This window comes from Schistosoma haematobium, chromosome 5 (assembly GCF_000699445.3).
Source record: "Schistosoma haematobium chromosome 5, whole genome shotgun sequence".
NCBI lineage: Eukaryota > Metazoa > Platyhelminthes > Trematoda > Strigeidida > Schistosomatidae > Schistosoma > Schistosoma haematobium.
The window spans coordinates 1,890,043-1,917,516 of NC_067200.1; the positions used below are offsets into that span (position 1 = coordinate 1,890,043).

At 36.0% G+C, this 27,474-nt stretch overlaps 1 protein-coding gene across 1 annotated transcript in view; it reads right to left on the reverse strand.

The window, feature by feature from the left end:
- Nucleotides 1-1,545: 1,545 nt before the first annotated feature.
- Nucleotides 1,546-27,474, reverse strand: part of CNOT1_5 (CCR4-NOT transcription complex subunit 1) — a 41,282-nt gene continuing 15,353 nt past the window's right edge. Inside the window, exons 8-13 of the mRNA XM_051217281.1 lie at nt 24,719-24,816; nt 22,614-22,888; nt 16,512-16,641; nt 14,698-14,805; nt 6,501-7,166; nt 1,546-4,095 (exon numbers count right to left, since the gene is read on the reverse strand). Coding sequence (XP_051064659.1) covers nt 3,919-4,095; nt 6,501-7,166; nt 14,698-14,805; nt 16,512-16,641; nt 22,614-22,888; nt 24,719-24,816 — 1,454 coding nt within the window. The 3' untranslated portion in view covers nt 1,546-3,918. The remainder of the gene's footprint in view (nt 4,096-6,500; nt 7,167-14,697; nt 14,806-16,511; nt 16,642-22,613; nt 22,889-24,718; nt 24,817-27,474) is intronic.

The window sequence follows — 27,474 nt, forward strand, 5'->3', positions numbered from 1 at the left end:
AATGAATGAACGAATGAATGGATAGATGGATGGATGAATGGTAACTTCACCATGGTAAAAGTACTAATTATTCAATATTCTACTTTATTGTTGAATAATCTCATATTTCCATATTTGTTACAATCATGAATCGATTAAAATCATCAATCAATTTTTTTAAAATAAAACATTATTATTTTATCAGTATAGTGATTGTGGAGATTGTTAAGTTTATGATTGAGATCATGAACCGATTGATGTTAGACCACCATGGAAAACTTGGAAACATTGGACGGCCGTTTCGTCCTATTGTTGGACTCCTCAGGAATGTGTATCCACGATCCCGCTCGTGGGATTCGAATCCAGGGCATTCAGACTCGCGTGCAAACGCTTAACCTACTGAACCATTGAGCCGGCATTCAATGGTGTTAATGTGTAATAAAATAGTTCAATTTTATAATGATAAGTAAGTGAGAAACTTAATCATTTATTAGTTTACAATAAGTAAACACGTTGATAATACTCTAAGACTTTGAAATGAAATGAAACTAAGACAATGATCTATGGATAAATATATAACTGAAGAGATCATAACAACACAATGATAAATGAAAGTTAATTATCATTAGCAATAGTTGTACCAAAATACAAAACAAACTCATAATTTGTTTGAAAAAAAAGGTTCGAATAAAATTGTAGCAATATAAAGGACTTAATATGGTTAAGCTTTTTAGCCCCTAAATACAACCGATGGTGAGGAAAGGCCGTTCTCCCTCTCTAAATACTCTCACATGGCCATGCGTATATAACCTCTATCAGGGAAGTCATACTCATTACGTTCTCGTGGCGGGAATGTCGTTTACGAAATTCACAAGACGAAAAGCAAATGTCCGGTGCTTTAACCTGGTTGGTGAACACGGTGAGTCCAACTAGGGGAGTTAGGAAACCCTCATTCCAAACCAATGATGCACATGGACATTTCGTTCTGTTTTACTTTACGGTAGCGAAAAGTGGCCGTCAAGGGTAAAGGATACTCGTAAGTTACATGTCTTTGAAATATTGCTCGCATCTCCTGGGATCACCGGCTAAATAATAATGAGGTTAAACGTAAGGTACTATAGAATGATGGTAAATCAGTTGATGAGGTTGTGAATCTTCGTCGACCGAGATGGTCGGGCCACGTGTTGCATATGCCTAAACACCGATTACCACGATGCACAATGCTAACTTGTGTAGGGAATGGTTGGAAGAAAGTTGGGGGCGGCCAAACCAAAACGTAGCATCACACCTTGAAGTCATTAACTTCTGATCTAAACCATGTTGGTAGATGCAGACTACTTGGTTGAAGTCCGGCACCTCTATGGTTGGAGACTCTTAGTGACATGGCTCAGAATCGATCACAATGGTGTCGGTATATACACTATCTGTCTTCCTTTAAACTAAGATTAAAATCGCTTCATATCTTTCTTTCTACGAACTGATTCTTTCTTCCTGTACTATATCCTTATACGCAATCTTTCTTTTATATATATATATATATATATATATATATATATATATATATGCCTAGTTCTACATTGGAGCTGATTGACTGACTGACTAACAAATCTTATGTAAACTCTCTATGTTTAGATTTCGATCATATATTCAATAATAAAATGCTTCAAAATAAGATCAGATTATTCATTTAAATATAAATCACTATTCCACAGGTTGAAATCATGAGTCAGTTGAAGCTAGACCACGATTGAAAACCTGGAAGCACTGGACGGCCGTTTCGTCCTGGTATGGGACTCCTCAGCAGTGCGCATCAACGATCCCGCACCACGCGGGGCTTCAACTAACTCATTATTTCAACCTGTGAAATTTCTAAAACTCTCCACAAAACCCATTCTGATAATAAATCACTATTCATTCCAAATTTATTTCACTGGATTATACTCCTTGAATAACATCTACAAACCCTAATTTTTCTGATTACAGTTTATAATCTTACTACATCTAGCACTACGGGATTTGAATCGACCACTGTATCTCTGTGCTAATGTGGTGTAGCAACTCGAACTGATGTACGTACGTACGAAGTTCTACGTTGGTACTGACTAACTCATTATACAAATATAAGAATTAGGTTAATTACATTAATGTGTAAAGTAGTACAAATGGTAGAATGAAATTGCAAAAATAAAAACATAATAATTTTAATCAATGAGAATATTCTACAATAAGACGTCATTAAAAAGAATTAATTAATTATATAATGAACAAAATAATAGAAGTAATATAGAAGATATGCTTATGTTATATTATCATCAATAGAAAGTCAAATGTTAGTGTTCAAGTTGCCGTACCATATCTTCATATGACAAAACGAATAATAATAGTAGTGATAGTGACTAAGATTAAACCTTAAGGATATACTTCGGTAAAACATAATGTATTTTATTTATTTCAACACATAGATATTGGTACAAGGAGGCACCAAATACATATGCATCACACAAATCTCATTCGATATTTGTGAGGGCTGTGATACTGACAGGGTGCTCAAACCGAAGCAGGTGGTTTTCTTAGATGGCCACATCCTGAGCCTTCGACCTGAAGGTCCGATCCAAAAGGCAGTGGAGCATTGTAAGGAGATGCAGTCACATGGTAGCCGGTGACCAACGATTGGTTCATACGCCATTTGTTCCCGCAGGATACTGGAGCCCATGTGCACCATTGGTTTGGGATCCGGTTAAAGCGCCGGGCATTCGCTTTTCGTCTTCTCATTTGCGTAAACAACACCCCGGCCACGAGAAGGCAATGAGTAGGACTTCCCTGGCAGAGGCTATATAAGCGTGGCTATGTGAGAGCATTTCGAGAGGGAGAGTGGACTATCCCCACTCTCGGCCGTACCAGGGTATGTGGGGCCCCCGAAACATAATGTATGAACGAATACTAAAATCCAAGATCTAGAGTGAATGTATCTACTGCATTATGACTAGATTTTGAGTAGTTAACCGAAGTCTTCAACCATTGATCGCAGTTATCGCGCGAACCTTAACAAGGACCCACCTAATCACCGTGATTTATTTCATGTGTGTGTGTTGTATTTGATCATAAACAGAACGTCTGACACCTTAATCTAATAAAATTGTAGAAGTGTAACCAATGAGGTTCCGATAGAATGGCATCATACTCTCTTCTCACAAAACTTTAAGGACTTGTAGATATGAACCAAAATGTTGGGCGTTGTAAATATGTACTGTTAAAGAGTTTCAACTTAAAATGAAAAAATTATCAATTGCTTATTGATTTCCAATACTTTTTTTGACTGAGATCAATTCCAGATGAGGATTTTGGAATTGTAATAAAATTAGATGATCTTGAACAAAAGTGAGAATAGACTGAGTTCTACACATTAAATTCACTGTCCACCTATTTACATAAGATTACATAATTTCATGCACTAATTAACTTTAAAACAGAAGACAAAATAATTGCCAAAAAACCGCCCATTAGTACTACTTTTCATTACTATATGATGTAATAACTTGACTGGGATTATGCAAGAGACAAGTAATTTTTATGCTGTACATACACATACACAAGTATGAAAATGGTGTTCCGGATAATCCATACACACACACACACCAGTACTGTTTGAACTAGTTGAATACAGTAGGACTTGAGGTGGCCAATAACAATGGCCTGGTGATGAGATGCATCCAACAATCGATAATCCGATAGCAACAAGTGGGTCCGCCTAATATGTTTTTTTTAAAAAAATAAGGGATTTAATATTACGACTAGTCTTTACAGTATAAGGTGTAGCTCAAACCTAATTCAACAAATTGATGTTCAATTGTTCAGTTCTTGTTATAACTAACTATAGTACAAAAGAAACGAATTTTTTACATGAAAAAAACAACAACATCAAAGTAAAAGTTAAAAAGGTTACCTAAGAGCTGCTTGTGCTGATTGTATAATATGCGTCAATAAACTAAGTGAAGGTTTACGAATTTCCATAGGTAAAGCTAATTTATTACGTGAAATGAAAGTTGTATTGGTGGCGGCTACATGTGATGAATAATGTGCACGTAAATAATCAACAACACCCAGTGCAAAAGGATCCTGAAATATCAATAATTAGGTAAAAGAAAACTAATTGTAAATAAGTGATAAGCATTTGAAAAATATATTTTAGTTAAAATGATTAAAGAATATTGTAGTTTATATATGAATGCTTTTAACATTAAACTCCGCCTGTAGCTCTTCTAGAGTTACTGTCGGTCCCAAGCCCGGATAAAGGAGGAGGGTTGGGCATGGGGTTAGCGTCCCCATCCCGTAGAAAACTAACTCGCTAAAAAAACGCTTGCCAGAAAAAATAATTCAAACCATTTTAACTCTGCCCTGGGAGTTAGAAGGTCTTCATTTAGAAGAATTATGACGCTTCATGATGAAAGCCGAGTTCCTTCGGAAGCCACGAGGCCGATGCCCCTTCTGACAACCAGAGAAAAAAATTGTGTAGGTACATGGAACGTCCTAACGAAATTTTTTTTAACAATAAGTGTTATATTCTGTGAAAGGTGGGCTTCAATAGCAAAACATTCCATTCTATCATAATGGACAAGATTATTAAGTAATTAGAAAAGAATGCAAATATAAGACAGTTCAATTGCTGACTTTGAGATGAGATTCTCTCTCTTTAGGTCAAGTTAACCTTCGAAAGTCATTTAAAACACTAAAGCAATAAACTATGTTTATATTATTAACATTTGAGTAACTTCGAAATGGACTTTATCTGTACTGCCTTCAACGATGATTTCGCCAAAATCGCTCTTACTTCATCTAATGGCTTGCTTTCAGTTGTTAGTAGTGACTCAATTTCATGTGATAATAAGCAGAGATAGATAGTGGCCAGTAGTGGAATCCCGGATGCGCATTTCGTCCTATTCGGGACTCGTCATCTAGTTGTATCTGTATCCCAGAGTTGATGTTCACTCCGCGTCTTGGATTCCACTGTTAGACGCCATCTATCCCTGCTTACAATGCTTGTGACTTAATGCAATATCGAAGCAATTCGCACAGGATACACATATATCAAATGAGACTGATGCAATGCAATCCTAAACATCAGTCGGAAGATTAAAAGAAAACCTATACAAAAATAAATCATGAGATAATAGTTTTCTTCCACCCCTAGATCATAAGAACCCATGTGATTTCCTTCTACATTCAGTTTTCATCAATGATGTAGGAATATATGCGACTCCCATAACTAACTGACTAGAATACCACAGAAAGCCTGGACAAAAGTGAATCATACACTTTAACATGTGATTAGCCGCTTATTTATATGATGTTCATGGAGCTACCATACACTTCGGTGATCTAAATAGAAATTTATCTGGTTACAAAAAGTGTTCAATAACAATCATGTGAGCAGATTTATAAAACGATGAGATCAACACTTAATTCTATAATATAAGAATGACAAAAAAGATAGATTATTAACGTCTTGGTGAATTACAACGAACATACTGGAGAGCAGAAGAAATTGTTAACAAGACAAGATATCTACCAATATCGCTACCGCAGAAAATATCTAATTGAGAAAAGCAATAGGTGGTAGGAGTAGACATTGGATAAATGCAATAAGTCATATATCAGTTAATAGTAATCAATGTGTGTTGGCCCAAGTCCCCTCATTACAATAGTATAAACAAAATGTATGACAAAAGAGAATTTTATTTTATTTTATTTGAACACATATATATTGGTACAGGAGTGCGCCAAACATATATGCGCCACACAATTTCAGTTCATTAATTGCGTGTGGGCTGCGTTACTGCCCGGGTGCCCAGACCGAAGCAGGTGGTTCTCTTAGGGGCCACTCCCGAGCCTTTGACCTAAAGGTCTAACCCACAAGGCAGTGGAGTATCGTAAGGAGATGCAGTCCCATGGTAGCCGGTGACCAACGATTGGTTCATACGCCATTTGTTCCCGCAGGATACTGGTGCCCATGTGCACCATTGGTTTGGAATCCGGTTAAAGCGCCGGACATTCGCTTTTCGTCCTCTCATTTTCGTAAACAACACCCCCGCCACGAGAAGGCAATGAGTAGGACTTCCCTGGCAGAGGCTGTATACGCGCGGTCGTGTGAGAGTATTTCGAGAGGAAGAGCGAACCCACCCCGCTCTCGGCCATACTAGGGCGTTTGGGGGAATAATATAATAGTAATGATAAAACTATTGAGAACATGTTTTGATGAGACAAACTGAAAAGTTATGTATAAAGCAACATTGAAGTTGAAGATCTAGATAAAGGAGAAGAATAGATGAATTTGTGCCATTATGATCAACTCAAAGTCTTCAACGATTGATGAAGGTTGTCATAAGCTATCGTAATATAAGGCAAAGAACATCTATGTTTTTTTTTATAAATTCTACCAGTTGTTAATATTCCTTTTATGACAAAAATATGAAGAAAAAACAAACAAACAAACAACAACAAAACACCATTATATAATCACCTACCGCTGTTATTTTATCATGAAAATGTTCAATAAACCATTGTGATAAAAATGATTTAATTGAAGTTTGAATAGATGCTAATGCAGCAGTAGATGTATTAGTAGTGATCTCTGAATTAGTAGTTATTTGTAAACTATTAATCGTTGTTGTTGTTGTTGTTGTTTTATTTGAATGAATTACATTTGTCATAGATACAATTAAAACTAAAGTTAAATCAATTGCATGATTTGGTGGTAATAATAAATGAATAGGTAAACGATTAATTGTACCAATGAATTTGTCATTCATTGATTCTGATAGATTGTTTAAAGTATTATCATGATTTAATATCAAATTAGTTGGATTTAATAAATTGGATACAGCAATTGATAAACATTCAGTGGTACCTAATAGTATAGGTAAGATAGCAGATGATCCATGTGTATTGGAATCATCATTAATACTGATTAATAATTCAATGAATTGTGAAAAATTTGCTGATAGATTATTACTATTATTATTAGAATTATTTAAAATATGTTGATGATTGTCAGAAATTTGTGTAGATGATGATAATGTACTGGGTTCCAATGATCCGTCAGATGTCATCAATTGAGCTGTATACTCTATACATGAAGCTATGAATAAATGACGTTGTTGTTGTAAATCTGTACCGTTTAGTAGGTTTAACTAAAGAAAATAATAATGAAAGAAGAGAAACACATGGAATATCTAAGGAGTGAATAAAAAAAAAACATTATATAAGTAGTACATAAGTGATTACACTGATTATATCATCATGTCATATGCAACGTAGAACTTAGTACAAGTGTATATTAGTTCAAATTGTTACACCATATCAACACAGTAAGATGAAATTATCAAGACAAATGCCAGAGTGATAGAAGCAACTTAAATAACAATAGTAGTAGGATTGATTACGCATCCTTTGAATTTGGTTGCCTCGAACTATTTTGCAACCCAATCCTATAGCAGACATCGCATGTACTTGTACAAACCGATAAATTTTAAGTAGTAGGACGAAACACGCGTCCTAGTTATTACTGTTAGATATTATGATGCTTTACTTTTTAGATCATTCACGATGATCTATGTCGAATAATAGCGAGCCTATTAGAGTTAAATGGGAATGGTATAACTAAAAGCTAACTACAAAGTCACACCTCACGGTCAACATCTAATGTGGATTACCTCTTCGATGTATCAAGGTACTATGGCTGCTTTGAAGACCATACAACACAAAGGATAGTATTACGGTAATATATTAGTAAAAAATAAGTACAAACGAATGTGTGACTATCAACGCATGAACCACTCTATGACATACGATTCACTGATGCGCGTTAGATGTCATTGACTTTGACAAGGATTGATGATCTGTACAATATTCAATGATCTAACTATCGAATGATTTGGCTACGACTCAGTGACATTTCATTGACGCTACAAATCTAATGAATTATTTCATGTTTATTTAGTCTAAGTGAATAAATATTCATTTGAAGTCATTCATGTTAAAGTGAACAAAAGAAGAATAGATACACATACACACATATATGTACACTTAATTCCATTTGCTCAAATTAATCCACTTCAAGATATGTATCACATAAACACATACATTTATTTATTTGAACACATAGATATTGGTACAAGTGGGCACCAAATACATATGCGCCACACAAGTCTCATTTGATTTGTTTAAGGGCTAGGATACTGCTCAGGTGCTCAACTCGAAGCAAGTGGTTTTCTTAAGGGGCCCCACACCAGGAGACTTCGACCTAAATGTCTAATCCACAAGGCAGTGTGGCAATGTAAGGAGATGCAATCCCATGGAAGCCGATGATCAACAATTGTTTCGTACTCCATTAGTTCCTTCAGGATCCTGGAGCTCATGTTCGCCACTAGTATGGAATGAAGGTTTTCCAACACCCCTAAGGGGGACTCTTTGTGTTCACTAATCCGATTAAAGCGCCATACATATGTATATTTTAATCAATTTTCAATCAAATAAACACACATTTTTGTTTATTCAATTTTTCTCTCTCTTTACCTTTTGTCTTTCTCTCATTGAATCTCAGGTAAATCATAAATAGAAATGAAAATAAAAACAAACAAACTGTACAAATGTAAAGATGATACTTCAGAGAAAGTAAGAAAGAAAAGAAAAGAGAAGAGAAAAGAATTTTCCAGACAAATAAATCAGTCAACATTATACACAACCTTGATAAGTCAGTTTATAATTAGTTTCCTTTATTAAAGATAAAAATAAAGAGTAAACAATATAAGAAAGTCAATTTGTTATGTTACATATAAATTAGTTGATAAGATAATTAGTGTGTGTGTGTGTGTGTGTGTGTGTGTGATTTCTTCTAATTATTGATTATAAGTACAGAAAAGAAAATATATCACTCATTGATGAAAACAATGATAGATATGTGTCGGTCAATGCTGTGGATGAGTTGAAGTTAAGCATTAACATTATTGAATGCTAACTGGCTTAGTAGTCTAAAGGATTAAGCAGTCGCTCGCGAGACCGAGATCGTGGATGAGCACTGCTGAGGAGTCACACACAATAGAACAAAACGACCATCTAGTGCTTCCAGATTTTTCAATGATGATCTAACTTCCATTGAATCATGATCTCAACTATTAAAATGATTATAATATCCACAAAAACTATTTCATCCTAGTTATAGGAATCTCCAATAATAATGTTTAACAACTCCACTAAGGATCGAAACCAAGACTTTTAAGTTTTTATAGACAGTGCTTAACCTTTAATCTATTGAAGCGATATTCAATGGTTTGCATTGTTACTATCGGTCAATTCGCAATGTTGTCCAACTATTTTTTTTTATAAAAAAAGGGAACTCGTGGTTAATTGTTGTGGATTATAATGAACAAGGCTATTTACTAGGACTTCGATTATAAACTCTTGAAACTAGTCAATTACCGATAAGAATATAGTTTATATGAATGCTGATGATATTGTTCAGTTGCCCCTAAAAACTGAACCAAAAATGTCGATGGTTGAAGACTGAATGGTGTGTCTTGAAAGTATCGTGATACAAAGATCAAATTCAATAGTCAATATTTGTTCAAATTTGATCCGATGTGTATGTGATAATCAGTTAGTGTATTCTTAAATGTATGAGAGCAGTTGTCACTTCTCAGTTACCTACACTGTATCAGAATACTTCCTTAGATTCATGGAAGGTAAACTGAAAGCGCAAATACAGAATCCAAGGGGAAACTATTTGAGCCTGGTAACGGTCAACCCTTTTATGAGTATTTTTGAATATTTTAGCTCTATACTTTAAAGGCCTTTTGGTAAGTGATGAAAATTTGTCGTTTAACGTAAGATTTATTAGTTTTATGATTGATATTTCCCAAATTATTTTATGTATTATGAGAAGACAGTATTGCAGTAAGTACTGGTTGTTTAAGAGGAACACCTTATTGTCACTATACTTTAATCTATTGATACTAAATATTGATCCTTGAACGTTCACTTCTTGTTTTTAGTCTAATTGTTCTCCAACCAATTTGACTAGAATGACAGAGAACCTCAAGAAAAAAAAACGTACCAGTTAATACAAATTAGTCTACATGAAAGCATTGTCAGTCAATCAGCTACAACGTAGGACCAATCACATATATGCATCTGTCCAAGTTGCCATACCTCATTTACATAGCAAGATGAACACCGGATTCATAGAAGTAGTTAATTTAATGATGGTAATATATACAAAGAAAGATTGCAATAAGGATATAGCACAGGAAGAAAGGATTAGTTGGTAGAAAGAAAGATATGAAGTGATTTTAATCTCATAATTTAAAGAAAGACAGATAGTGTATATACCGACACCATTGTGATCGATTTTGAGTCATGTCACCAAGAGTCTCCAACCATAGAGGTGCCCGACTTCAACCAAGTAGTCTGCATCTACCAACATGGTTTAGATCAGAAGTTAATGACTTCAAGGTGTGATGCTACATTTTGGTTTGGCCGCCCCCAACTTTCTTCCAACCATTCCCTACACAAGTTAGCATTGTGCATCGTGGTAATCGGTGTTTAGGCATATGCAACACGTGGCCCGACCATCTCGGTCGACGAAGATTCACAACCTCATCAACTGATTTACCATCATTCCATAATACCTTACGTTTAACCTCATTATTATTTAGCTGGTGATCCCAGGAGATGCGAGCAATATTTCAAAGACATGTAACTTACGAGTATCCTTTACCCTTGACGGCCACTTTTCGCTGCCGTAAAGTAAAACAGAACTATTGGTTACGATAATTATGAAAATCACACCAACCAAGTAGTTAGCATCTACTCTCACCAATATGGCTCAAACTAGTAATGAAAGCATTATAGATATTAATTGCCTTAAAATTGAATAATATTGATTAAGTTATAATGAATAAATTGGCATTAACTACTATCTTCATTAGTAGAATAATAGTAATAGTAATAATAATAATAATAAATAGAATCTATTCTATTCTATTCTGGAATAGATTCATGTCACGTTTCAACAACTTTTTTTTTTACTATGGTGTTCATTATTTATACAGAAATCAATGAATTACATGTTGCTTTGCTTTACTTTTCATTTTGAATGACAGTTAATACTCTAATTATTATCAGTAAGATCTACATATAGATAGATAGCTGATGATGATGATGATGATTTATTGCATAATCAATGTTTGTTTGTTTGTTTGTTTGTTTTGAAGTAGAATAACAATGTGTTATTATAGAATCTAAGCCAAACTAAAGTAAACTAAACTAAACTAAACATTTTAGAATATTGAAAAAGAGTAATCGAAAATATCTAATGATTTACTGTTAAATGCGATGAATACCTCTTCGAAATTACAACAGTTAATCAATGGACTGTTTTTGGGGTGTTGAGAGCGAGGACAATGAGAGAAAAAAAGAAAAAGATACTTAATAAAATAAAAGGTAACTGGGACTACAAGATTTCCTGATTCGTAGGGTAGAATAAACTAGACATTATGATTATGTCCAAATAGCAGACTGAATCCAACAATTTCGCACTCAAATGCCTTGGTACGGCCGAGAGAGGGGAGAGTCCGCTCTTCCTCTCCAAATGCTTTCACATGGCCACGCGTATATAGCCTCTACTAGGGAAGTCCTACTCACTGACTTCTCGCAACACCGGTGTTGTTTACCGAATTGACACGACGAAAAGCGAATGTCCGGCGCTTTAACCCGATTGGTGAACACAAAGAGTCCACCTATGGGAGTGGGAAAACCGTCATTTCAAACCAGTGGAGCACATAGGCTTCAGTATCCTGAGGGAACAAATGGCGTATGAACAAATCGTTGGTCATCGGCTTCCATGGGATTGCATCTCCTTATATTGCTCAACTGCCTTGTGGATTAGACCTTTAGGTCGAAGTCTCCTGGTGTGGCCCACTAAGAAAACCACCTGCTTCGAGTTGAGCACCTGAGCAGTATCCCAGCCCTCAAACAAAATCAAATGAGATTTGTGTGGCGCATATGTATTTGGTGCCTCCTTGAACCAATATCTATGTGTTCAAGCAAATAAATAAATAGTCCAACAATTTCAACAAAAAGCGATGGATAGTCATTAAAAGGGAATGTAAAATTTGTAGTGGGAAATAAATGGTTCGACAAACCTTCAAAGCAGGCTTTAAATTAAAAAGCTCAGCTACTATTTGTGTAAGACACTAAAATGATAGACTCATACAGTGAAATCATCTGACAAACAAATCCTGGAACAAAGTAAACAAATAACCTGTATAAAGAGCGGTAATCTGGTCATCTCCTAATGAAAAGACGTACTTTCAGGATAAGAATAACAAATAGCCTTTCAAAGTAGTTTTCATATGTTAGGAGGACGTTGTTATAACCCAGTGAAGATTAAACTACAGGTAACTCCCGTAGACTACTAATGGACTAATATTCTATAAATATTCTTATTGTAAAACTATTCAACAATTACATTATGTATATTTATATTCCTCTTATTATAAGCTTTATTTTGACCTATAATTTATTATTGTACAATTTACGGTTCTTAAGCTATGCTCAGTCTATTATTCACTGTCCCTCTCGTTCACAGCCACTTTTTGGCTTATTTGTGTACACATGTTATTTTCTATTTTATGGTACGTTGTGGTCTGTCTGATTGATATATAAACCGGGTATGTCTGAAATAAACGGTCTGCTCTGATTCGATTCATATTACAGAAGCTGGTATTGTGTTTTGGACTCAAGTGGAAGGGTTAGGAGGACATAGGACCAATAAGGACGCTAAACTGCTCATACCGGTTGAACGTCATTGGTTTGGCCTAGTATGAAGATTCGTATAAGTCATATTCGGATTGGTAGATAAATCGTGTGATAGAAAAGCCAGACATCCAAGGTCATAACAGACGTAGTTCCTCTAATCTTTGATGGTTTTTGTCCGTATCCTCACTTAGGATGACGTTTATTCATCCCGTAATTTTAGAGATTGCATTACACTCAATTCGGATGACTATGTAGGGATTCTAAAGATCATAATCAAACCTTGATTGGACAGCATGGCTTGTGGAAGGATATATGTTAGGTACCAAGATTAAAATACTAGTCGTTTGTTGAAAACCGTTTGAAAATGGTTTAATAAAAAGCTTTAATTCATTAGTTCCAATATTTAGCCCCCTTACTCCTTCTGACTGCAAACCGTATTATGTTTTGAATACAATCAAGAAAAACAGTAACTAGCCAAATTGTGTGGTTGATCGACAAAATTAAATTGTTCCCAGGATTATTCATAGAAGACACATGTACCAGATTTGTGTGACAAATGGAGCCCATGATGTGAATCCATTCAAAGGGAACACGTATCATCACAACGATATATAAATATATTCACGTCAGTCAGTCGTGTTTTGTTTGTTGTTTGTTTGTTTGAACACATAAATATTGGTACAAGAGAGCGCCAATATATATGCGCCACACAAAACAACGGGAATTCGAAGAGAAGTAGAAAGAAAAAAAAAAAACTAAGGAACGCAAAAGAAAAGGAGAGTAATGACGAAGAGGTACAATCAGAAGAAATCTTTCAGTTAAGGAAGACAACCACTTTTTATGAAGAAAGTAAAAGGTTACAGCAGGATCGCCACTGACTTCTATTCTGAGCCATATCTGATAACGTCTCTAGCCACTGTGTAGCACCATCTCTCGGACCCCAACCAACACCATGTCGCCCCCGAAGTCGGTACATGGTGTTAGAGCAAAACACCCAGATACACGAACTTCTCAACTACGTCTATCTGCTCACCGTCCAGGGTGAGTACAGGATTAGAACCCCATTGCTCGAATGGAACAATGGAGAGAGGTGGTTGTATGCCCTCACTCTGCCTGAGGTGTTTTTATATAGGGCTTTTAGGATGTTAAAGCTTGGACGCAATCGGAAGTAAACTTAACCTTTGTGAACAACGTCGTCAATTCCTTAGTCAAAAAGTCACCACCATCTTTAAAAAGAGCCGGAGGTAAGTCATCTGGGCCAGGTGATTTGTAACGCTTCAAGAGTTGGAGACCGGCCATGAGATTGTTTCACGCATCGACCACCAGGCTTCTCGGTCCTTACGCAAGCTTTGCCCGATTTCCTTACGTCAGTCAGCTACAACGTAGGACCAGGCACATATGTGCATCGGTCCAGGTTGCCATACCGCATCAGCACAACAAGATGAACACCGGATTCATAGCAGTGGTTAGGTCAAAGGTGGTAATATATAAGAGAAAGATTGCATACAGAGATATAGTACAAGAAGAAAGAATTGGTTCGTAGAAAGAAAGATATGAAGTGATTTTAATCTCTTAGTTTAAGGGAAGACAGGGAGTGTATACGCCTACGCAATTGTGATCGATTCTGAGCCATGTCATCTACAGTCTCCAACCATTGATTACGATAGTCATGTAGACACCAACCAAGTAGTCTGCATCTACCAACATGGTTAACACTAGAAGTTAGTGACTTCAATGACACTTCAGTGCCACGTTTTGGTTTGGCCACCCCTAAATTTCTTCCAACCATCCCCAACACTAGTCAGCATTCTGTGTCGTGATAATCGGTGTTCAGGCATACGTAACACGTATTTATTAATAATAATATTTATAAGTAGTAAATAACGATACATAATATAAACATACCTTTCCACCATTCCATGCTGTTTGAAGAAGAATATGTGAATTAATTCGAGTTGTTAAAAAATAAACAAATGCATGACCAAGCATTACATTACGTAATGTACCAAAATTCTAATTGGTAAAAGAAAAATAACAAAATAAAAAATGAATCACAGTCGAAATTGTAAGTTACAATGGTTATTCTGTTGGGAGACGATAGATCCCTCAAAAACTCATAGTTTGTCATTTTATCTTTGTGGAGCTTGTATGCAGATGTATGTTTGAGCATTCATTACCACCTACACACAGTGTCAATTGACGAACTTATCGATGAATGTTTAAAAAAAACTTCCATGACAATATCGATTATATATATAACGGTTTGAATTATGTTTAATGTGATCGCTTGTTTCTGACTGTTTGCAGAATATACTTCCCCATTCCAAGCTTGGACTTCTCACTTTAGTTAACGGGGCTGGGACGTATCAATAGTTAGCTTACTGGTCTTTGGTCACCAAGTCTTATTTCTCGTTCGCAGATTAAATGAATTCGTGATAGCTTCAAATCTAGTTCAAATCTAAATACCACGAAAACTAATCACAAGAATAATAAAGAACGATACAAATTGATAATCATCGTAATAACATTCTTGATGTATAACTTGACGATTCAGGAGAATTGATAGAAGTAACTAATGCTTTAAAATGAATACTGATGACAACTTTGTAATGTTTTAATAGACTTAATTAGTTGAAATTGTTCATGAAAGATGCTTTATACACATACATTCGATAGTTGGTCTATCAACAGTCTTACATTCATCAACGACGTCTAAACACAATGAAGTATATTTCATTTCTTTAGATTTTTATTATTATCTTGTTTCTTATTTTTCTGGTAAGCGTTTTAAAAAAAATACATTACGCAAATCGTCAAACTGCATCACGAGGCAAGCCCTAACTTGGAATCCTGAAGGGAAACGGAAAAGAGGAAGGCCAAAGAACACATTGCGTCCGATAATAGAATCAGATATGAAAACGATGAATTACAACTGGACGGAGCTAGAAAGGATTGCCCAGGACAGGGTTGGATGGAGAATGCTGCTGAGCGGCCTATGCTCCTTCACGAGGAGTAACAGGCGTAAGTAAGTAAGTAAGTAAGTTGTTTCTTATTAAGCTCTTATCGAGATGAAGCGTAACATTCAAATATGAAAGTTTGTAAGCGGTGAGTGTCATCCATATTGCCCGATTTATCATACAGATTCTACAACCATTTGAACATGAAGACAGAAAGCATAAACAGTGCTAAAACTTTTTAAAATGTTATAAAACATCCATAGAGTTAAAAATCTAAAAATATTTATCAATTTAACACAATACAGCGACTTTCCTAGTCAATAATCTAATTTAACACATTTTAACTGTCAAAGATACTAGATTCATATCTCAATAAGAACATTAACACTCGGACAAAACTATACTCATCTGATTAGTCTCAAATAGTATGAAAGGTGTGTCCTGACGATCCAATAACAAATACAATTCATCTCATTCTATAAATAAATGAAAATTAATTCTGTATAACTCCATATTGATTTTCAGATTCATAAAGTAGAACAATGAATTTCTACACATCTCTAATTATATGTTCTAAGCACAGTTAATTAGAATGATGATGTAATCCGTTTTTCTCGATTCAAATAATATTATTGATTGCTGTGAAGAGATTGTGACTTATTTTTGTTAATTTATTTAAACTACTTAATTCAAATTTAAGTAGACAAACGAAATAAACATGAATTGCAATTGACAGAATGTATAAAATTACGAGTGGCTTACCGTTTCAAGTAATGTAGCAGTCAAAATATCTGGATATAGAAAAAACACTTGTTTAAACAATTTATATACATCAGAGTATAAACCTTTATCGGATAAATTCAATAATGCTTGAACATAATCAATGTTCTTCCTGTAGAGAATATTAAAAAGCAACAAAAAAAATGTTTTCATTTTGACCAAAAACATACATGTATGGGTCTACAAAAAAAAATGAGTAGTAGTTCGACAGGACAAATCTCATTATGTCATAACACAGAGGTATAATTTTCGATTTTATCACCAGTAAACATCATAAAGATCTATTCAATAGAGTCAAATCAATATTATGAAGAGATTTAATAAATAACAACAAAACGTTCGTAAATCGACTGAAATGTACAATTGTCCGGACTTGATAAATAAAATATATGTGAAGTGATTTTTGTAAGAAAATAAACAGATTCTCAATAGAACATTCAGAACTATTCAGTTGAGACCAATAATGTAGAATATGGAATAGATTGGTATCGTTTGAAAACTCTACAACATTTCAGATCAATGATAGAGAGGAGGTTAGTAAAAAAGCTTTGAGTTATATGAATGAACTAGAAGGATTCAATGATGTTATATGGAGCATTTTTAGTGGTATCTCACTTTGTGAACTGAATTGTATGATGTTGTAACCCTTACTTGTTGGAAAAACATTGTGAAAAATAAATTTATGAAGAAAGTGAAATTGTTTTCTAGAGAAGAAACCAGTGTGTTTGGGTAAATTCTCCCATTTCCTAACAACGATAAGCATGTTACGTTCAAATACTTTTGATATGGTGAAAATAGGTAGATGAAGTGGGAAATTTTGTTGAAATTACATTTTTTTTAAATTTACAGATAAGTCATACACTAGGATGAAACTCCGCCTGGAATCCCTCCGGGGGTTACTGCCGATCCCAAGCCCGGATAAAGGAGGAGGGTTGGGCATGGGGTTAGCAACCCCGTCCCGGAGAAAACTAACTCGCTGAAAAAAACCGCTAACCAGGAAAAAATAAGTAACGATGAAATAGCTATTTATTATCATTTGATTTTCACTGGGTTTCTTAACTGATGTCATTCATTCAAGGACGAATACTAATCTTCAAAGTATCACCATTTTACAATAGGAAAATCCTATGGTTCCATTATCCATCTATTCGAATGAAACTCAATGTTTTAATTGAATTAGAATAATCCTTTTAGAAAAAAAAACGTTGAAAAAAAACCTTATGGATTTTGCCAATGATCTAATATAATCCTATAGATAAGACGTTTGATAAAATTAACGACTATATTCTCAGAAATTGGCTTAAGGGATCAATACAATAAGAATCAAGTACACGAACCTATATTATATGCGCTTTTCCTTACTGGTTGATATATATCTTTTCTTAACAAAAATATTTACAGTTAAGGTGGATGCTTTAGTGTTGTGTGGTCTCTGAACAGATTTATGAATTAAGAGTTGGTTCAAAGAATAAAACCCACCAAAATCATCCACCTGAGATATACACAAATAATTAATGTTTCGAAACCACATGAACGTCACATGCTTATTGTTTTTAGGAAAGGGGAGTATTTAACCAAAACACGTTTCCTTACTAAGAAACACCTTTAGTCTATTCATCAATATCTTCGTCAGCATATTTTACCAACAAGTGTCATACGGTTATAAACCAAGGTCAAGATTTTGTGAATTTTAATGATTCTTCAGTTTATAAATACACTTAACATCAGATTGACATTGTTTCTTCATCAAATGCCCTGGTACAACCGAGAGTACAGAGAGGCAACTCTCCCTCTCCAAATGCATACAACTACTGACAAGGAACTCCTACTCACTGCCTTCTGACACCAGGGGATGTTGTTTACGAAATTGAGAGGACGAAAAGCAAATGTCCGGCGCTTTAACCGGGTTGGTGGACATGAAGTGTCCACATAAGGGAGGAGTTAAAAAACCCTGATTCCAAATCAGTTGCGGACATGGGGGCTCTAGGATCCTGAAGGAACTAATGGCATACGAACCAATTATTAGTCACCAATTACCATGAGACTGCATCTCCTGACGTTGCTCCACCATCTTGGCGATTAGGTCTTTACGTCAAAGGTTCCTGGTGTGACCCAACAAGAAAACCACCTGCATCAGTTTGGGCACCCGGATAGTATTCGAATGATTTGTGTGACGAATATCTATTTGATGTCTTCTTGTACTTATGTTTATGTGCTTAAATAAATTAATTAAAGTTATGTTTTGAAACAAAACCAAAGTTGATTGATTTATGAACTGATGATTTCTATTATGTAATGACCTGATTTTATCGATCAAATGTCTTATGACAATAATGAATATTATTAAGGTAAAGCTTACTTCATTACTAATACATATGATCAATGAATGCATTGTTTAGTGAAGTTATAAAGATTAAATATTCCTAATAAAATATGTAATATAGATTTATTTATTATTACTACTAATCAAAGCAATTGGAACTAAGTGACCGTTAAATCTTTCACAAAAGTTTATATCAAGTATAAACAGATAAACATTGGAATTATTACCATTGGATACTGACTCAATGATCTAGACGTTAAGCAATCGTGAGTAAGACTGATAGGTCCTGGGTTCGAGTCTAGCGATCGGGATCGTAGATGCACACTGCTGAGGTGTCTTATACTAGAACGTAACGACGGTCCAGTGCTTCCAAGTTTTCCATGGTAGTCTAGTTTTAATTGACTCATGAATTCAATTATTAAATGACTAAAACTCTTCACAAAACTCCCTTTTAATTATTAATCTAGTTAATTAATGTGATATCACTACTGTTGTCAAAATGATCAGCATTAATACTTTGAAGTTTAGACATTCTCTTTATTTGAAAGCGAAAAAAATCTCTAATGATATTGCTATGCATTAACAATTTGATTATTTTCACACAGTTGATCTCACGAGTCAATCTAAAGCTAAACTATCATTGAGATACCTGGAAGTATTGGACGGTCATTTCATCCTAGTATAAGACCATTCAACAGTACACATCCACAATCATGCACGCGCGACTCGATGATTATTTATTTCTTTTTTTTAAATCAGAGATAACCTGTTCAAATTGAAAACTTATGTCTGTTACTGTAACACCTTCGTAGAGGAGACAAAAGACTCCTAGCTTCACAGTCAAAGACGTTACCACTGAGTTATCCGAGCCGTGACTAGACTGGTGGCCACATCGCAACATGATCGACAGCATTCCATCTGCACTAATAAGGACTAGACAAGCATGACATTGATCACCACCCAGTGATCAATCAATTGTAATGATTATCACGTGATGAAATCAATAAAACAAACCAACTTTGTATTATAATTTGATACACACATATATATATACACAAACACGTGACTGTAATAGCAACAATAAACTAGTCATTACACGTAAACAACGACTAGAGTTAGTCACATACGCACATACATGCCGCATGCACGCAAAGACTGTTGTTCCATTTTTTAGATGAATAAAACAGGTGATTGTTTGTATAATTATTGCCAAGTGAGTGAATACATTGCATGTGATGTAAACTGTCACGTTGGTGTAGATGTGTACGGGATTGTGTTCTAAGATAATAACGGATTGAAGACAATGGTGAACGGTGAAGCAATTTCGTGGATTAGTTGAAGTTAAACATTAACACTGTTGAATGCCGGTAGGTTCTGGGTTCAAATCCCGTGGGGCAGGATCAAGGATGCACACTGTTGAGGAGTTCCGCACTAGAATGAAACGGTCTTCCAGTGCTCCCGGAGGTTTCTATGGTAGTCTAGGTCTAAGTAACTCATGAACTCAACTATTAAATTATTAGAATATCCACAAAATCACTTTCTGAAACGAATCAGAAGTACAATAATGAATAATCTCATAGGATTAGTCATTGTTGATCACTCTAAGCAACAATGCAAGCATGTTCGGGATGCGATTCTCTCCCTCGAAATGCAAAATGTCGCTTCAGCATTGGGTTACATCCCCACCCGAACTAGTGATAGGGAGTGAAGTAGTTGAGTGTGTCGACCGCTTCACTTATCTTGGAAGTCTGATCAGCCCTTGTGGTCTGGTGTGTGACGAAATCTCAGCACGGATACAGAAGGCTCGACTAGCTTTTGCCAACTTGCGTCATTTATGGCGTAGGCGAGATATCCGTCTATCAACCAAAGGACGTGTTTACTGAGCAGCAGATCGTTCCGTCCTACTTTATGGCAGTGAAACATGACCAGTAAGAGTAGAGGATATTCGTAGGCTACTAGTATTCGATCATAGGTGTCTTCGAAACATTGCTCGTATATCATGGGACCATCGAGTAAGTAACACAGTTGTTAGGAAACGGGTACTAGGTAAGGATGGCAAATCAATTGATGAAGTAGTGAAACTTCATCAGTTGAGATGGCTGGGACACGTGTTACGTATGCCCAACGACCGACTGCCTCGACGTGCTGTGTTCAGTGGTGTAGGATTAGGTTGGAAGAAAGCTAGGGGCGGCCAAACCAAAACATGGCACAAGTCCATGAAGTCACTGACAAGTGGACTGAGTCATGTTGGTACGCGTAGACTATCTGGTTGGGGACCACGAGATGATAGCAAACGATGGTTAGAGACGTTGAATGACATGGCTCAAAATCGTTTGCAATGGTGCAGGTGCATCCACTCTTTGTGTTCTCCCAAATTCTAATCTTCTGAATTCTTCATGTCCTTTTCTTTTTTCTCTTTCCAAATTTATTTCACTGGATTATACTCTTTAAATAACATCTCCAAACCCTAATCTTCCGGATTACTGCTTATACTCTTGCTACCTCTACCACTATGGGATTTGATTTGACAACTGCATCTCTGTGCTAATGTGGTGTGGCAACTCGAACTGATGTACGTACGTACGAAGTTTTACGTTGTTACTGACTGACTGACTGAATTTTATTTTTAATTCATTCTTACATTATATTACACAGGGATGTGAGTGAATATGGAAAGGTAACTACTACTGAATAAAATAGTACTTGAAATGGCTAAATCAAAATATGAGATTAGATCATAAAATTATTTGTTATTTGGATTGAGTTGTGTAAGTAGGTAGGTGCAGACTAGCTAACTGGAGTTAATGCGATGATATTGTAAAGAGTCTTCAGTAAAGACTTTAAGTGATATAATTCACAGAATTAATGACAATGATGCAAATGTATTCTTCTTTTTTTGTCATCATTGCTTCGGTTCATTCGTTTATTAATTGCATTCTAATTGTTTATAATACAAATTTATATTTTACTCTGAAATCATATTCCCTAAGTTTAATGCTTATGCTATTCTAGTATCTTGCTATATCAATATGGAATGACACAATGAATCGTTGGGCACCCACACACACACACACATGTTGCGTATAATTAACTGTACGTGATTGAGATCTGTTTCATTCACCATACAATATTTGGGAGTATTTTTAAACTGTCAAGTGTTAAGTTTGTATCAGTGGTAAGACAAGACGTTAACTTCATCATAGACGTGATGACATAGATATCTACTGATTTATATAGATGAAAGGTATTAGCGAAAAAAATGGGCACAAATCATATAATTAGTGTATTTATTGTGATCAATTTGTTTTATTTATCTAAAACATAATGATCTTAACATAAAAACCCTCAAAATGTCTGAATAACACTGAAGATTATAAATATTCACCATGCCTGTTGAAATGTTGTTTATAGATTTTCCAGGTATATTTTATTTAGTGCCTTTAAAAGCGCTTCAACCGAGTTACTGGATACAGAGATTTCACATAGATGGGTTACATAAATTCTTGCTTTTCACTAATGGTATCACCCATGAGCTAAATAAGCTAAGATCCTATGCTGATCATCTGTGCTACTTTGGGATTATAATTTTTTGACGTTTCCCTGCCAGATAGATTACATGCATAGGTCAAAGACATGGGAGGTTCTCGTTCCTTAAAAAAGAAACAACCAATCACAATTTTCGGCAGTTGATCAGTAGGTATTATAGTATACAACACGATAGAAATAATGAATAAAACGTAGAATTGTGATTTACTACTCACCATAATTGTATCCTTGTCTGTTCATCTTCATTAAATGATATTTGCAACATACTTATATCAATACAACGATGTGGCCAATAAGCAAGACAAATTACATCAGGATATACAGAACAATACTGAAGTAAACTTAATTGTCCAAGTGAATTGTTCCATGAACGATAGAAATAATCAGCTGATATATGAAATTGATTATGATTGAAAATAAATTGTTTAAATAAATGGAAAGATTGACGACTTGTTATCATAAATTCTGAACAATCTAATTCGTTTAAAATCTGAAAATGGAATTGGAAAAACAATCATAGGTACATGTGTTAAGAGTAGAGACAATAGTAGTAATAACAATAATAAGTAAAAAAAAAGTGAAGAAATACTCTTCCTTTCAATTGCTTTTCAAATGGTGTATGAGGTTGTGGAGATTGTTGAATTTTATTGAGACCACAAACCAATCTAAGTTAGACAACTATTGAAAACTGGAAGCCCTCAACGGCTGTTTTGTAATAGTATGGAACTAGTCAGTAGACTCGTACACCACTGGACTCCGGTTCATTGGTTTAGAGATTAGTAGTTAACGCCCGAGACCGAAGACCCTGGGTTCGATTCCCAGCCTCAGAGCCGTAGATGTGCATTGGTGAGGAGTCCCATGCTAGTACTAAACAACCATCCGGTGCTGCAAAGTCTCCGAAACTTGTTTAGATTAGATCGTTTCGTGATAAAAAAGAACTAAACTCCAGCAGACAATTCAACTTGGCAATGTTGTTGTGATGAAAAACAGAATATATATTCATGTGGTTGTTGGTGACTAATTTCGCTAGGTAATTCTTACCAGAGTTCTAATGAAAACCTATGATTAGTGGAGTTCAACCATATCAGGCATAAGATGAATATCACTAATGAATATGAATGATGATAACACAATATCGTGAATTGATTTTAGTTAAAACAGTAAATCACTATATATTAGCTTAGTCCTCTAAAGGTGATGAGAGTGCTGTAAAGCCTAAAGCTTCTGAGTTTCATACTTGATGGGGTTGTGGATATAGACTACTGAGGAGTCACATACTTGATAAGAAGGCTATCACGGTGCTTCTTGACTTTCAAAGATGGCCTAACTAAAGTCAATTCGTGATGTAAATTACAAAGCTAAACGTTCTTTGCAAGCCTCTGTATTAAAATGTATTTAGTACTACTCTTGTACACAGAAAATTGGTTGATAACATAGTGTATGTGGTGTAATTAATTTGATATTAACAGACTCCTTAGTTGGAATACTAAGTCTATCTAGGATGCAGATTAGATGTTAACAGTGAGGAATACCACATGTTCCAATTAACAATGTGGTTTTTTTTTCATGTATCAAGTATAAAGTTGCAAACACTGAATTTCCCAGTCATTAGGGGCATATAAATGTAATTGAATTCCACTTACATATATATGTTTAAGAATTTGTATGCTGACGTGATATATAGGTAGCGTACATAGAAACGCTGAAGATAAAATTGTAAATCCTTCTACTGAATAACAATAGTTTAAACACTACTTACACATGTTTATGAGTAGTAACTAACACAAGGTAAACAAATTTCCACAAGTACCGAACAACTCATCGTCTTTGAGTAGCATGTGTTTCGACTGAGTCAAGATCGGTCATATCAAGTGATTTATAATACATAATCACCTACTAAAGTAACAAAATAGGCAAGCGAAGTGGATGATACGGACGAACAAACCAGAAAAGAAGTAGTAATTGAAAGCCAAATGCTTTAACCATCATTGGATGAGTTAGTCTTCATTATACCCTCACAGTATATTACCCAATTATATAGTTTCATTATAAGCATAGTTTTATTGAACTATAACACAGAATTCATAACTTGGATATACAATTAATAACTCTTAATATCATTCATTTTTATCGAAACCGGGCTTGAAACAAACTATATGAGGGCTAATAATGTAATAATCCCTAAGCTAATCAGACCGAAATACACAGTACATTGGAGCACATATCAAGACATTGTGCTTCACATAAATTCAACAAGGTTTTACACACACACACACACACACACATACGCATACAGTGAAAATCAATTATTGTCACTTACTATAGTTAGTTGTATATTTGGATTTAATTCATAAAGAACAGTGAAAAAGTTGTCTATATTCCATGATGACGACAATACTGATGGGGTATTTAATTCATCTAGATATTATAAGAAAAACATTTATTAAATGTGAAAATGTAAAAGAATTAAGAATAATGAGATTTCACAATAATAGTAACAATGAACCACAGTGAGTGAATAAATAACTTTATGAGTGTACATGTTATTTTTTCTATCAAATATACTTGATTTATTATTTCTGTAGCGAGTGCAGCAGCAGCCTCAGCAGCAGTAGTTCTCAACATACACAAAGGAAAAAGCAAGATTCTCCGATACAACACAGCATGCACTTGACCGTAGCTGCTACCTTGACGCGGTGATCGGGCTAGCCTATCGTGATGACCCAACCGAGCTATATTGGCTGGAACATATGTTCCTGTAGGTTCTACCATGCCAGGCAGGTCGATTGGAGAACGGTAAGACTAAAAGCACCAACTCAAGGTCTGAGGGCGAAGTCTTACTGCTGACTGTAGATGGGTGTGACACCAGTAAGGTGTTTCCCTCGGACAACCAGCATCTGCAGCGATGCTGCCTTCTCACTGTTATATCCGAGTGGAGATTAAATTACAGGTAACTTCCGAGGACTATTCATGGACTAATATTCTATAAATATTCTTATTGTATAACTACTCAACAATTACACTATGTATATTTATATTCCTTTTATGATAAGCTTTATTTTGACCTATAATTTATTATTGTACGATTTACGGTTCTTAAGTTATGTTCAGTTTATTAACTACTGCCTCCCACATTCACAGCCACTTCTTGGGCTTATTTGTGTATAAATATTATTTCCTATTTTATGGTACGTGATTGATATATAAACCAAGTATGCCTGAAATAAACGATCTGCTCTGATTCGGAAGCTGGTATCTTGTTCTGGACTGAAGTGGAAGGGCTCGTAGGACATAGGACCAATAAGGACGCTAAACTGCCCACACCGGTTGAACGTCATTGGTTGGCCTAGTGTGAAGATTCGTATAAGTCGTATTCGGATTGGTAGATAAATCGCGTGATAGAAAAGTCAGACATCCAAGGTCATAACAATTGGCGACGGGGTGGAGAAAAGTTTTGAACCCTCAACTTCAAGGTCATAACAATTGGCGACGGGGTGGAGAAAAGTTTTGATCCCTCAACTTCAAGGTCATAACACTCACAAGGAAGGAAGCGGTTAGAAAAGGTCAACCCTAAAACTGTCACGCCTCACCTTACCTCACAGATCTCCGTCTCCGGCGGTAAGGCCCCTTGAAGAACGGAGATAACACATTAAAAACCTCCCACGAAAACGCCGTGCGCGACCGGCCTCAAGCAGTTGTCCCTTGGGCTCTGCGGTCACGCTCCCAGGTCGACAAGGCCAACATTAATCCAACTTCCTCTTCAGGTTCCTCAAGAAATACCCTTCCACGGTGTGGGCAGCCGGGAAATGACATCAGCCCTCATACGCGTAACAGAACACGAGACCAAGTTGGTAACATTCAAATCCTTCCTACACCTACTAATACCACTTTTATCTCCCCGACTAACTCTTCTCACCCTTTATCACCTCACACCTCTAGGACAGACGATTCGCGTACGCGGAACGTTATTCCTGGTCTCCTGAAACTACGCTCTAAACTACACGTAGGAGCTTTAAACGTCCGAACACTGTGCCAAATAGGACAATAGGCTTCCTTAGCTAGGACTTTAGAATCTCGCGCCATCGGTGTTCTGCGTCTACGAAACGCGCATACAGGATCCGAGTAGCGTCATTCATTTGACCTCACTATGTCAAAATAAAGAACCAAGACGATTCACAATTCGTGTATCTGGAAGCCCTGATTCTGCTTCCCGTGGCCTCGCCGGCGTAGGTATAGCATTGAGTCCTAGGGCAGAACTAGCTCTCTTAGAGTGGACCTCAGTAGACAGTCGTTTGTGCGCTATCCGACTAAACGGAACAGTAAGAAGCCGAAAAGATAGGGACACTCGTCGTTGCCTCTTCGTCGTCTCTGCCTATTCTCCCACTGACTGCAGCTCAGATGATGTAAAAGATGAGGTAGGTAAACTCAGCGAAAGGGAAAGACACCTGAGTGGATCTTATGGTGTCGTGGCTCAAAGAACAGATAATGGCAACCGTCTGTTGCAGATATGCTCAGATAACCGCCTGTTCCTTGCAAATACTAACTTTAAGTATAAGCAAAAACACCTTTTAACATGGTGACCCCCTAATTCGTCCCAACATTGGACCCAAATAGATCACATCGCTATCAGCCACCGATGGAGGGGCTCGATAGAAGACTGTCGCTCATTCTGGAGCACATGCTTAGATCATGCTCTAGTGCGTGCTCATATTTTTCTGCGTCTTACTGGACGTAGGAAAGACGCTACAAGGAAACCTTTTAGGGCCCTACCGAATGATAGTCAAGCTAGGAATATATTTCAGGAACAACTAGGAAAACAGTTAGACAGCCATGTAGGTGATGCCCACCCCGAGGCGGCATGGAATGATATCCGAAGAGCTGTGGAAACAGCAGTGATATCTACTAGTACGGTAAACCAGAAGGTTAGAGAGAAACACTGGATCTTAGCAGCATCCCCTGCACTGATAGATGCTCGAAAACCCATTCCATCTGGTTCTCAACATAACGAAGAGCGGAGTCAGCTTAAGCGCAAGCTGACAAGAAGCCTACGCAATGATCGTGAACAGTGGTGGGCAG